Genomic DNA, 14,946 nt, shown 5'->3' with positions numbered 1-14,946 from the left:
CAAAAACACAAATTATTGTTCCAGTGAGGATGGTGAACCCGTGCGAACGTCGCTCGATAGCGTGCATACTCCTCGCGATCACGGCGGTAGTCGCCGCCGCTAGCTATGACCGTGAGCGACTGGAGATAGCCAAGCAGATACTTGAGGAAGTACCGCTTACTGATGGGTAAGTTTACCGTACAAATCAATGATTGTTGAATAGAGGATGGTGAACCCGTGCGAACGTCGCTCGATAGCGTGGAAACTCCTCGCGATCACGGCGGTAGTCGCCGCCGCTAGCTATGACCGTGAGCGACTGGAGATAGCCAAGCAGATACTTGAGGAAGTACCGCTTACTGATGGATAAGTAGCTTACCGTACAAATCAATGATTGTTGAAGAGAGGATGGTGAACCCGTGCGAACGTCGCTCAATAGCGTGCATGCTCGCAATCAGGGCGATAGTCGCCGCCGCTAGTTATGACCGCGAGATACTTGAGGAAGTACCTACCGCTTACTGATGGGTAAGTAGCTGTCATAAAACTCAGAAGCAATAAAGAATGCAACTGCATACACATCTGTGACAAATATAATTGCCAACTAAGATACTCTGCCTTGCCACATACTGGTAATTTTAACATAAATAATTACTGATACCGGCGACGGCAAAATGCAGAAGACTGGTTCATATCCAATCCTGGATACTTGAGGTCTTGGTCCTTTTTTTAAGCTTTTATATAACTTGCAATGTTATGTGGTATGTTCGGGTTAAATCTTGCAAGTTAAATTAGACCATTTTCCCATTAAGTATTTGACTGAGCTGAAACTTTACATACTTAAGTGTGTAAGTTGGGTGACAATGCAATATTATGATACCATCGAGCTGATTTGATGAAAGGCACAGAAGAAGGACATGGGAACTCTGCGATAAAACAATGGAACCTGATCATGTTCAGATTTGTTGGAATATTCTCGATGAGTATTAGTTGCCGATTACAAGAAAAGTATTTTCAGAGATAAAAGCTTGTATCAAATATGATATTTTGTACAAAAAATTCTCGTATTTCACTTTATAAACCAGTAACCATTGCGATGTTAAAAACACTAATAAACCTTTTCCCCCAGGCACAACGACCTCCCCTGGAATATCCGCAAGTTCCTGCGGAACCAAATTAACGAGTTCGAGCTGGACACCGATCTCACCCGCGTCGAACCCTGGTCCAAGTCGAAATACTCACACACAGACTTGCCAAGACTGCGCGAGGGGATGGTCGGGGCTCAGGTAAGTTATACCACCTATTTATAGGTTTTAAAAATACGAAACACTCCCAGACTTTTACAAATCGTTATTTAAAAGTAGCAAAACGCTGTATATAGTTCCCCAGGTAATAATGCCGTAGCTTAAGACAGATTCTGTTTAAACATGATACGTCGGCAAGTTCCTATGGAACAAAATTAACGAGTTTGAGCTGGACAACGACCTCGACCGTGGAACCCTGGTCCAAGTTAAAATACTTGCTAGGCTTGCTGAGAGTGCAGTGGGTAAGATCGGGACTCAGGTAAACACTGCTAGACTTGTATAAATCATTATTTAAAAGTAGCAAAAACGCTGTTTAATCCCCAAGTAATCATTCCGTAGCTTAAGACTGATTCTTTCTAACCATGATACGTCCGCCCTACGACTACGCGAGGGGAATGTCGGGACTTAAGTAAGTTATACCAGCTAAACAAGCACGATAAAGAAGCTACGGTGTAGTTCGGTGCAAGAGTGTCATCGACACATTTTGCGTCCCAGCTAGACTAAATCAAATCAAGCCAAAATCTAAATCAAAAAGTTATTGGTTTTAAAAGGTTCTTGTTTGACCTTATTGATAATATTGATACCCGTAGCGACGAGTGGTTCTTAAAGTGGAATCTTAAGCGTCGCGAGGGTTAAACAAACTTTACCACCAAAAATAACACACAATGGAGTGAAACACAATATTTTTCACCACAACGCGAGGAAATTACCTACTAACTGTATATTACAAAAAAAAAACAAATCAAATCAAAATGAACTTTATAAAAAAAAATATCGTTCAAAGTCATCATTTAAAGTCAATTCTACCAAAATCTAATATCTTAATTAGCCCACGGTGTATAATTAGTTCTTTATGGACAAAAAAATAATCGAAACTCCAGCTCAGCCCCAAGACAGTAGATATTGATAAAACACCGTCCCACTGTCCTTTTAGGGCACGGCGAAGTGAATTCGTAACAAATTGCAAACGATTTCAAATCTTACCGAACATAAGCGAGTCGAGGATCAAACAAACCAGTACAGTCGCCATCAGATACATCGGAGCGGCCGATGTTCTCAAAAATATCTAAACACGCACTCCAACGCCTTGACAATAGTTTTCAGATATTTCTGAGAACTTTGGCCGCTGGTGTACCGTCCTGGAACTCAAATGCGGAGAAACTATAGGACATATCGCTTATCGTGTCGCACGTATTGCGGCGTCCCACTTGTCAGTTACAAAATTCAGGAAGCTGTAACGAGATATTTTGACGAACGTGGAGGCCGCGCAAAATCGTCTTTTCGTACAAACGTAATTTCATATAAACATTATTGAAAATATTATGACACAATATGTTGTATATCACGTTTGATTTTTTTCGAATTTCTAATCATTATACTTAAGCTTCGAGCAACACCGGCTTCTGGCACGTCGGAAGGGAGGAGTCCAAGCGATATCTTACCGTACAAATAATTCTGTCGTATTTTGCGGGGGGAACGTATACACAGTCGCACTTCTCACTCACTACATACAAAATGCAATCTGTAATAACGACACAAATACATAGAAAATGGCACACGTCAAAGACCTTGCACACCTCGATCTCTTTTTGTATACGGACGAGTCACAACATGCACCGCCATAGGTACAGTTGTACCTATGCTTAGGCAGGGGGGAAATAGTACGAATGCCGTCTCCCTTCCCGGTGTTGCTCGAAGATTGTAAGTTAGGAGCATTTAAAAATTTTGTAGTAGTAGTAGTAGAAGTAAAACACTTTATTGTACAAAAAGAAACATTAAACAGGAAAGAACACACACATCATTTGTACAAAGGCGAACTTATCCCTTTCAGGTATCTATGAAATTTGTATGAAATCTGTTTTTATTCGCCAAATTTTTACAATAATCAAAAAATCAAAAAAGTCAAAGGCATAGCTGTGTCACAGCTTTCCATAATGACAAAATAGAGAAAGGAAAATGGGGACCACGTTTGTATGAAGAAGCGGCCGTCCCCTTTCCTCTTGTCGGTCCTAAATATGCGAGTCGCCGTTGCTAGGCAACCCTCGGTAATAGGCACAAGTCTGACCTCAGGCGAGAAGCAAACGACGACAGATGGACAAAGGACGAAGGGTCCCATCTACAGGGTGTCTGTTAATTAATTGCCAAATGTAATTAGTTGATTATGGTTTTCCTGTGAAGTGTTGGTTCGGAAATTTTGAGAGACGGTTAAGTGGGATGGGAAGAATAGCTTTGCGATCCTAGCGAAAAAATTGTATTTTTTCTGTGAAATTCTAATTCGGGAAAAAATGGTTTCCACTAACTAAATCATAACAAATCACTTTGATTTTGATGTCGATCGCTACAGTATATTCATTCAATATATTCTAGGACTATAGGTTTCGCTTTGAACTTTTTTTTTAAATATGAAAAAAAGGAAATCCTATAAACCTAGTTTGTGCATATACTAGAGAGGTTAAATAACGAAATTTCGATTTTCTTGTTTCGCATTAGACCCTCAGATTGTGATGGATTGTGGTAGTGGCGCCCCCTACGCAGAGTTTCGCGTAATATTCCCTATTGACTCGATGAGTATTAGTTGCCTGTGGAAAGAAAATAACAGTCAACGATAAACGCATACACCAGAAACTAAATTTTTGCCAAAAACTAATACTAAAATCCTTATTTACTATCGCACTATCTTGCAGGCAAAAACAAAACTATAGCAACCGCTTCGGTAATCACAATTCGATCCTAATTTTTTTTTTTTATTGATGTTTAGGACAACAACAGCCGTAAATAAAAGTTTTACATATGAGTGATTACATACCAGATGGCCAATGACAGTAATCCACTAATTACATTTTACTTAGAATAACGTAAGTCGTATCTAGGTATTATCATAATAATAATTTATCAAAATTTAACATCAACTTGTAATGATCCAATGCTTATAATCGCCTTTAAACGTTTTTCCCATCCGTTATAATCTGCGCCCGTATTTAAATAGGGCCCGAGCACAGACCACCTCACTAGAGCACATTGTGTATTAAGGGCGCTACACAAGAATTTAGGAACGAGTGTGAATTGAAGTCGGAAGCCGAAGGCGAGGGTTTAGTTAAACACGAGTTCTTCGTTCCTGTACCGCCCGTAAAAAAAACATCTGCCTAATTTTGTACGAACAAATTAATACGTACGGATACGTAATTTTGTACGTTTTGTGCCTTAGGTCGTAATTTAGGATTTATGGACCGCATCGCCTACGCGTAATAACACCATTTATGAGCAAGTGTGACGCAAAAGACAAGAGAGGTCGTCGTACGTCGTACAAATGTATGGGAGCGCGACCGCGTATTTCAGATGCGCCCTCAGTTACGACCAGTACTTGCATTAAAAATATCAACAATAATTTCACTGGGGTGATGTGATTAAGCTATTATAGTATATAAATGGTGTAAAATATAACTAAGGCCCTCAACACACGGCGCGTAAGCGTAAGAGGCGCGTAAGCGTATCGTAATACGCGCGTAGAACGAAAGCCCTACGAGCACGTACAAGTTCAAATAGTCCGCACACGAAGCGTCGTAGCGTATGAGATTTCTTTCGTCATTGACAGGCGTAGCGTAATACAGACGTAAAAAAATCTTCATCTGACGAGAAAGTAAGATCGTCGATACATCTGCCGAAGACATCTGACGCCAGTGACGCCATGATTTCAACTATTAGGATTTCAGTTATAACACGATTACGTTTACGCGACGATTGGTGCCCAGAACTCGACGCGTCTCGTACTCGTAACATATTTACGATACGCTTACGCGACACCTACGCTTACGCTCCGTGTGCTGAGAGTCTAAGTTCTGCTGCTTGCCGAATCGAGCTGCTTCTGTCAATTATACGCATACAAACGATATCTAAATGAGAACTTATCTAAACCAGAACTTATCATTTGTATCTCATTCGTCGAATCGGGCCGTATGTGTGGTTTCCTTGGGCTTTTTGTAAGCGCTTCAGGGCGTCCGCTATCTTGCACGGTTGCACGGAACACTGTGCGGGTTAACGAAAAATACTATCAGCAACGCCAACTGACGCGGACACGTGCGCAGGATTTTATCTACAATGGCACCTGCGTGCGTATGCCCGCTCCGTGCACCCGCCCACTCTAGCGAACGCCCTATGCGGTGTCTATGTTGTCTGTGTCCGAGCCTGCCATCAATACCTATACCTCCTATCAATTTATGGGTAACATAAATTCAAATTTACCCTACTTACCTATTCGGGGAACGTTTTTACCTTTCATCTGTGAACAGAACCCTTTGTTATTTTACTTTGCTCTGTTTATTGCATTAATTTCTGGGCAAATAAAGTTCCGTAAAAAAATATCGTGCATTTTATTTTCCCGACTACCGCAAAAGGAAGGTTAAATTACATATGATGTAGAACTTTATACTAAAATCTAGTTAAATAGATAGAAAATGACGACCAGTCTGGCCTAGTGGATAGTGACCCTGCCTATGAAGTCGATGATCCTGCGTTCGAATCCCGGTAAGGGCTTTTATTTGTGTGATGAGCACAGTTTCTAAGTGATGGAAGTTTTCTGTGGATTTAAGTATTTGTATGTTATATATATCGTTGTCTGAGTATCCAGAACACAAGCAAGGACTTTAGAAGTAGGCAGACAAGGCAAGTGAGATTATGTCAGCGATTAACAAAAATAGCGCTTTCTCTGTAACTCCTACTGAAAGTTCCATAAGAGCATCTCGTTCGGTCATCTCCCCCTCCCCCATTACATATATTATTGTAACTCTATGACCTAATGAGTGCTGACCTCATGTTCTTCGTAAACACTTCGTAATGCGATGTCTGTGTAGTGTGTGTTAAGTGTACTTATACGTTCGAATTGTCCAGGACAAATCGAGGCAAATCCAGCCCAAATTGATGTGGGTATCGGGGTTAACGTGGTGATGGACGGCCTCAACAGGTGGGTCGTACATGCTTTGTGAACGTACCATTTGTATCTATTACGCGAATTTTGCTTTTTAGGGTTCCGTACTCAACTAGGAATCCTTGTAGTTTTTAAGGGTACCTCCCCTACATGTAAAGTGGGGATGATTTTTTTCTTGCTTTAACCCTAATGGTGTGGGGTGACGCGTTGGATAGGTATTTCAAAACGGATAGGTATTTGAAAACTATTTCTTGATAAAGTAATTATTTTCGGAAATAATCGCTCCGAAAAAATAATGCGTCAAGAAGTAAATTTTGAACCATAGACTCATGAGTCCAAAAAATATGAAAAAAATCTTAAAATTATAGCTTGATAAACACTTTCAAAGGAAACTATAGCCAAGATAATTGGTTAAGCCGGTTTACAGTTGTCGTACAAAGTCTAACTTAAGTAAAAAAATACAAATTAAAAAAAAATATTATAGGACATTATTACACAAGTCCCACAATAAGCTCAATAAGGCTTGTCTTGAGGGTACTTAGACAACGATACATATAATATATAAATATTTATAAATACTTAAATAAATAGAAAACAACCATGACTCAGGAACAAATATCTATGATCATCGCACGAATAAATGCCCTTACCAGGATTTGAACCCGGGACCATCAGCTTCGTAGGCAGAGTCACTACCCACTAGGCCAAACCGATCGTCAAATAAACGGTAGTAAATATGCGTAAAAAATGATGCGAAATCACTCTCTTTTGCATGTAATGTACATGATATTTACTAATAGCCCCCGTTCAAATCCACCTGTTCTAACAGAAAGGTAACTAAACTACGAAACCCTCTACTAAGCATAGCCCGACGTGCTCTTGGCAGCTTTTATTAATCTTTTATAAGCCAATCAAATGAGATTTAAAAATATGATGAATTAATTTCCAGTTACCTGGAAATGGTTTTAATACCTTTGGTCCTAAATGCGTGTAATTCGAGTTTGCGCGGCGTATATACATTTTGGGAGCCTTGCGGCCCAATTCGAAGAATGATTAAGACACGTTTAAGATCTTTAAATGATCGATAACTAAACGACATATCAAAATTGATGTTATTTTGATTCCGCTGTAATCCCAATAAGATCTATCTACGATATTTCTAACGTCAAAGTGACATTTGTTGTCCGAATCGTGCTGCTTCTGTCAATTATACGACATACAAACGATATCTAAATGAGAACTTATCGTTATCGTGTTTCATTCTTCGAATCGGGCCGTTGGGAGATACATTTTTTCTTGGCTTGCCTAACCACTCGATCTAGAAAGAACCATCATCAATTACTGTATGTCACTAACAGCAAGGTTTGGTGAATCGGACATTGGTGAAAAGGCGATTTTCCTAATAAAATATATGTTTGAGAATTTTTCCCGTTTTCTTACTTTTCATTATGGATGTATCACTGAACCAAATTTGAAGTTTAATATACTTATTCGACGCAGAATTTAACCCTCTTTAAAATTGAACTGAATGACATTTTCTTTCGGACGTACCGTTTTCAAGCTACAAGAAAAAAGCGGAATAAAGAGCAAAAATTTATGCATATCTAAGATCGCGCAAATACGGACTACACGCATTATTAAAATGATTTCAATCTTGCAGGATATAAATTCTTTGAAAAAAAAAAAAATGTTTGGCTGACTGATAGACTGGTAGGCTATTGGTTAACTGGTAGAGAATGCCTTAAGGCAATTTGTACCTTCATGTATTGTGCAATAAAGATTATATAAATAAATAAATTGGCCTAAATAAATATTCCGCGTCTAGACGTACTTAAATGCGTTATAGCCCAATAAACATACCCATAAATAGTTATTTACGATACAAGTGCGGAAAGTAGGAATAATCTATTCGCACGTGTATCGTACGTTTTACAGTAATATGGCCCATTAAATGTGTAGTGTAATGTGCTAATAATCGCACTAGTGCGGTAAAGTAGCGCCATATGTACTGTAACATAATGTGAAATCAGATTATGGTGATGAAAATAGAAGGGATAGAATCACAACTACTAGCTATACTTATATACGAAGTTAACCCTTACTTAGCCAGCTACCGCGAACATCGAACTTTGAAATCTATCTGCATCTCTATCGAACGCTAAAAGAGCAACAGAGACAGAAAGAGGCGATCTTCGTTTTTCGAATTTGCCTTACGTTGTTGGCCGTTTGCATAATTCATCAGGACATCATCGTGTGTCCGTTTCAGCTGAAGTTCAAATGCATTTAAATTTGAACCGTGTTGTTAAAACAAAGAGTTGCAATTCCAAAGGCAAGTTCTTAAAGTACATGTATGTATTTCTTGTTTACATCAGCGTGTAAAATAAAACTATACATGGTGTAGCATGAGGAAACCGAAAGATTTTAACAGTGTATTCTAGATCACATTTAGAGACTTTTCTGGATTTCGCCTAGTTTCAGAGTTAATACCAATAAAAAAATACTTAATATTATAATTAAGTTCAAAACGCCTTTTTTTTGGCGATGAGTCTAAATATCGTTATTGATAGATGTCAAAAAGTGACAAGTGACCTTTGCAAAAACTAGGTTTTGCAAAAAAAAATGTAAAAATTAATGCCAGTTTTAGCATAAAATTAACTTTTTATGTAAAAAAAAATATTAAAACATGATTTTTTTGCGAAATTTGCTATAACTCATGTAACATTTCTTCCTTCTTTTGGCCACAGAAGTGTGTGGTTAAAATCTTTCGCGTTCCTCGCGTTACACCGTGTATAGCACAATATACAGTATGGATAAAAATTATGGGCCCTGACGGGAAATTGCCTTAAAACTTTAAGTTGGCTCATTTTACTTAAACGACACATTCTCTCATAAAAAAAGCTGGATTAAAAAAGGCGCTTGTCTTGCCCGGAAATTCACAGAATGAAAATTCCTATACTTAAATAATAATTCGCTATTTTATTCCACTATTATAGTCGATACAGTTAATATTAATGTGAAAATTTCTCCAGGAGACATTACGTCTTACACCCGTCTTTGCTACAAATTGTCCATAAAAAAAAATTTGTACACAAGAATATTTTTATACAAGCCAATTTGAAAAAATCTTTCAATACAGTTATGATTATTTTTTTAAATAAAAAAATGTTTCTTTTAAGTAAAATGAGCTAACTTAAGGTTTTAATAGTACATTATTCCAGAAGCCGGGAAAGAACAATTCGTGGATGAGTTTCGATTCGGGCGACGCGTAGCGGAGTCCGACAAAGACAAATCCACGAATTGCTGTTCCTGCCGAGGCATATATAGGGCTTTTCTCCAAATATGCGAGGAAATAAGGTAAAATAATCATCACTCAACACTCACATCAAAAACGTCAAAAACAATTACCCTCTTTAATTATTTAAAAGCGGTGAGCTCCATCTTAGGCCCTGTCTTCACTTTCCATCAGGTGTGACTAGAGCCAATCGCCGACCAGTTTTTAATAAAATAAAATAAAAAAAGTTAAAGGCAAAAGTGGCACAACTTATTCTGCCATTAGATACCATTCAATATTCGTTCATTCAATATAATTGTGCAATATAAGCTGTAAGTGCACGCACGATATCCTTAAAAAAAATATAAAAGTTATAGTCTTTGATTTTATTAAGCAGTATTCGCACGATCATACACGACGGTCTTGTATGAACGAGACATGACACAGCTTGAAATGATGCTGACCGGGTCGTGTAGACGCGGCCCGCGGCTAAAATAATTGGCTCTGTGGGTTTTTCTTAGTGGATACGTGTTTTTAAAAAGTAAAAATAAATACAATAACTAGTGAAAACATTGTTATGGCAGGTGTCCGGACCTCTTTGCAATAACCCAGTCTCATTGTCCTCCCAAACTTCAATCCATAGACCGTTATACTGTTCACTTTTACTACAATAGTCCCAATGCCTGCTGCGACCGGGTCATGGGTGTCTATTGTTGGGCCTGTGAACGGGTTCCAGCAGGCGTTCTACATGACATTAAAGCTCTCCAAGGGACCTCTACGTGTTGGATCTATATCCCCACGCAAGCCTATCAAAAGACCGGGATTTATAGGCCCGTGAAATCCAAGGAAATACAATAATAAATTCCCGTCCGCTAAAACACGACAGTAATGGTTTGATTTTTTTTTATTTGAGTTTGACCATAATGAAGAACTTCCCGTACTATTTTTGCAACAATAATGTGAACATTTTCAAGCATATTGAAGAAAAGGTACTTTCTCTCCAGGGCCCATTATTCGATCCTATTTTGATTCGAAAATCAAAACAGGATGGTATGAAAATGCAAGAGTTGTTTCCCTATAACGGTCTTTCCTGCAATCAATTTTATATGCCGATCTTTTTTTTCTTTTATTTTCTTTTTTTTTTATACTACGCCGGTGGCAAACAAGCATACGGCCCGCCTGATGGTAAGCAGTATTCGTAGCCTATGTACGCCTGCAACTCCAGAGGAGTTACATGCGCGTTGCCGACACAAACCCCCTCCACCCCCTCGTTGAGCTGCGTGTGGCGAATACTACCTATCCAATTTATTTATTTTCAATTTATACGCATCTATTGGCAACATCTGTCCTTTATTCAATCCCTAAAGGTTCGCTGAAAACGAAATCCAACTTCTACAAATGTCAGTTGACATTTTGTCTTTATACCTTAAAAGGTTCCCGCTTAATAAAGAAAAAGGTCTATAAGTCATACAAACTACAAAGAACTTACGCCATTTTAGAATTAAGAACTGTAAGAATGGACGGCGGAATTCTATTTTCTTATCAGATTTTAAGCCTAAACTCTTCCAAATTCGTAAAGATCAAATAGCAACCTTAACGACTAGGAAATAGAGTTCTTATTTAAGTATCCGATAGTCGAAGATGTTTTGTCTGATAGTTGGAAGCAAATCGAGGCGCCCACCTTTTTCTGTTAACGGACGTTTTAAAAGCTACCTTATGTGATGGTGTTAAGGAAAGTTTTACTTTTTTATGGTTTATGTATTTTTTCCAAGAAATTTAATTCAATCTGTAAATCGGGGCACCAAATTTGTAAATGGATTGACGCTCTGAATCCCTTTTCACATGTCGCGGCGCGAAAGGCATACAAAAACGAATAGATCGAATTCTTATACAGGTATCTAGATCAATAATGTATTTTTCCTACTCGTACTCCTCTACTGTTATCTGTCATTTATGCATTCATTAACACGAATATAAGAACATACATAAAAGGTTTCAAGGAAAGTCTATATTGTCTATTCCTCATAACAGCACTGGTGCTTTTAATCGCTATAACGTTACTGCGATTAATGGCTACCAACCTAACAAAATCAAAACGAATACAGTTTTAAACTAAGTGCATTGCTGCCAACTTACAAAATATTCATTTGGTTGCATAGTAAAAACAATTACTTCATAAGTCAGAAACACGCATGTGACTGACACCCGTAATATAACAACACCCATAGACTACGAAGACCGCTTAGCGTTGCTTGTTAGTCTCCGTAGGCTACGGTGGCCAAAATCGAGAAAAAACTGTCCAAAAATTTAATTTAGCAAGAAGCAAGTACCAGGGCCTCATGAGTTACGAGAAGGTGTCGCTGACCGGCCGGCCGCGGCCCGGGGCGGGCCGGGCGCGTAACAAGGTATGCTCGCGCGTCTTGGCTATACACTTTTGCTTTGTTTACCTAAATTAAGATTTATTTTTGTTGACTCGTAGGAAAAGTATTGTATGCAACGTTGTATAAGTAGGTCAAAAAATGCTCGTGGCGTATAACTCACGCCACTCGCCTTTTTTGGCCCTTATACAACTGTTGCATAAAATACTATTGTGTTTTGTTCGGTCAGCCAGGAGACAACTGTGAAACAGTTACAGTTTGTGACAAGAAGTATTATGTCACGGTATAAGTAAGGTGGCCCATTACGGACTGGACCTAACGGCCCGATTCGAATGAGATACGATAAACGTAAATAAGATAACGATAAGTTCTGGTTAAGATAAGTTCTCATTTAGATATCGTTTGTATGACAGAAGCAGCTCGATTCGGGCAACCAATGTCACTTTGACGTTAGAAATATCGTAGATACATCTTATTGGGATCACAGCGGAATCGAAATAAACGTCAATTTTGACTTGTCGTTTAGTTATCGATCTTTCCAAGATCTTAAACATGTCTTAATTATTCTTCGAATCGGGCCGTAATACCACAAATTTGCATTTTTACAAGCTTTTATTTAACTTCCCCTGCTAGTTCATAATTATGTACTTATATGACTAGTAGTTACTTAGTGTGGGTAAAATTTTTGAAGCTAAATTTAACCCCCTTCCTGATATCCGATTGAGATGAAATGTTGCATATTTATGTAAATCGAATGATACCTAATGCAAAATTAAAATAACTTGGAGCTGATCTGATAATGGAGACAGGAAGAGGCCACAGGAACTCTGTGATAAAACAAAGCAAACTACTTAATTGTATTTGGGGTTTTGAGAATTGTCTCGATGAGTATTAGTTGCCTGTGGAAAGTAAAGTACAGCGTACAGTCAGCGATAAAATGTTGTAACTAAAATGAAATTTTCGCCAAAAACTTTTTGATTTATACAAATGCCATAAAACCACAAATAAAAGGGTGACCCAGGAGGACGTAAACATAAGTGCATAAATATGTGTGCAGAGCTCTGCACAGCAATAGCAATGACCAACTTCGAGAATATGATCAAACATGTCTAATTTCTATGAAAAAATATACTTTTATAATGAATATAATGATACTTCCACGTACACTTTGCCCTGACAACAAAAAAGCTAAATGAATCTTAATATTTATATCTTATATGTATATATATCTTATATTTATATCTTTTTTTTATTTTATTTTTTATTTATTTATTTATTTATTTGGGAAACATACAGCACATAATAATACAATAAGGTACAAGATAAAGTTAGAACATCAGCCAAAACAGTTTCCACTTACAGCTAATACAAAATTCCTTTGCTCCGTAAAAAAGTACAATATTTGGGTATTTTTAATTTAAAGTTGAATTTAACAGTTACATTTAGTAAATAAGATAATACACGAGCACGATTAACAATTATAACAAGCATACTTTAGAATTTTGAAAATAACAAGCACAATTTTTATTTAGACTGAAATTTCAAATAATAGGTACAATTACAATAACAATACAAGACAAGCTTACAATTTTATTACGAGCTACGAAGTAGATAACGGAATTACCATTTAAAGATTTTTTTTCTTTTTTCTTTTTTTTTTCTTAATTGTTCTTGTGTCTATGTCTTATTCTTGTGTACTGCTTACCATCAGGCAGGCCGTATGCTTGTTTGCCACCGACGTAGTATAAAAAAAAAAAGTAAAGTACAAAGACGTTGAAATTTACGTCAAATGTACAGTCAACCAATTTGATTCCCAGGCGACTATAGAACCATGTCATAATGACTTCTACGACAGTGCTTATTGAGTGATGCATGTCATGTATAGAGTAGTTAAAGCGACAAGGTTCTATAGTGGCCTAGGATTCAAATTGGTTGACTGTACAAGGTCCCGGCGAGGAAATGGAAATAAATTAACCACTTATTCCTGACGTCATAAGAAGGAAAAAAGCTTATACAAATTTAAGACGGTTCCGCGAAAAAAAATTGTTTTTTTTTTGTATGTTTTTATACATAATAAGTACATGTTCTTGGATTAATATGAATTGGTACATTTATTTTCGTAAAAACTAGTCTATTAAAAGTGTCCTTGTCATTTTGTATTATGTAAACAAGGACGTCTAGATTACGTCCCATAGTGGCGACCTCTCCATCAAAAAGGCGTTATGCACTGAAACCCAATAAAAACGTTTTTTAAATTTATTTATTTGTTTTAACTGTGAAAAAAAAGTGCTTACAGTAGATATGGTGCTACTTTACCGCACTAGTGCGAAAATTAGCATATTACGTTACTGTGTCGAACATTTAAAGGGCCATATGTACTGCAAAACGTTGTACGATACATGTGCGAATAGGTAATTCGCAATTCGTGTCGATTTAAAACGCTCCCTTCGTGTTTTAATTTATCGCCACTCATTTCGAATTTCCTATATTTCGCACTTGTATCGTAATGTATTATTATGACATTTTTGTCTCTAAATACGATTCGGAATATACTGTTACAATCTTTCCGTTTCCTCGCTGGCACGTGTATAATGTTAATAATTTTTTTATTTACTTAAATGTATATATACAGCACAAGTGCTAAAACGCGAATCTCACATAAAACATACTATTAAAAAATAATCATAAAAACCGGGGCCTAAACATAAACAAACCCCACACATGTGCCCATCCCTTTCTGCACAAATACATTTGCCGTCCGAAACTTAATCCAGTCAAAGAAATCGTATGTAAATATTGCAACGTGAACCGCACGAATAAGTTGGTCAGTTGATTTATTATGGTTTTGGTTTGATAGCCTTGTTGATGTATTGACAGGGAGGAAAAAACCGGACAAGTGCGAGTCAGACTCGCCCACCGAGGGTTCCGTACAAATTTACCTTTTTTTACAAATATTTTATTTACAGATTGTTTCCTTTACTCGTAGTGTTAGACGATATTACATGTTTTTCATAATTTTAGGTAAAATGGAAGTCCCCTATAGATTTTGATTCCCTTGAGTGTCTTAAGAGGCTGTCAATACCTAAAGCGCGCACACTG

The 14,946-nt window shown here is 37.5% G+C and overlaps 1 protein-coding gene across 2 annotated transcripts in view; it reads left to right on the top strand.

The window, feature by feature from the left end:
• Positions 1-14,946, top strand: part of LOC133526623 (dipeptidase 1-like) — a 314,385-nt gene that overhangs the window by 168,842 nt on the left and 130,597 nt on the right. For both annotated transcript variants that reach the window (XM_061863317.1, XM_061863320.1), the window contains exons 3-4: positions 25-166; positions 1,103-1,259. In XM_061863317.1, the coding sequence (XP_061719301.1) occupies positions 25-166; positions 1,103-1,259 (299 nt within the window). The remainder of the gene's footprint in view (positions 1-24; positions 167-1,102; positions 1,260-14,946) is intronic.

This window comes from Cydia pomonella, chromosome 1 (assembly GCF_033807575.1).
Source record: "Cydia pomonella isolate Wapato2018A chromosome 1, ilCydPomo1, whole genome shotgun sequence".
Classification (NCBI taxonomy): Eukaryota; Metazoa; Arthropoda; class Insecta; order Lepidoptera; family Tortricidae; genus Cydia; species Cydia pomonella.
Note: the sequence above shows the minus strand (reverse complement) of the source record. Positions and strands in the feature narration are given on the sequence as shown.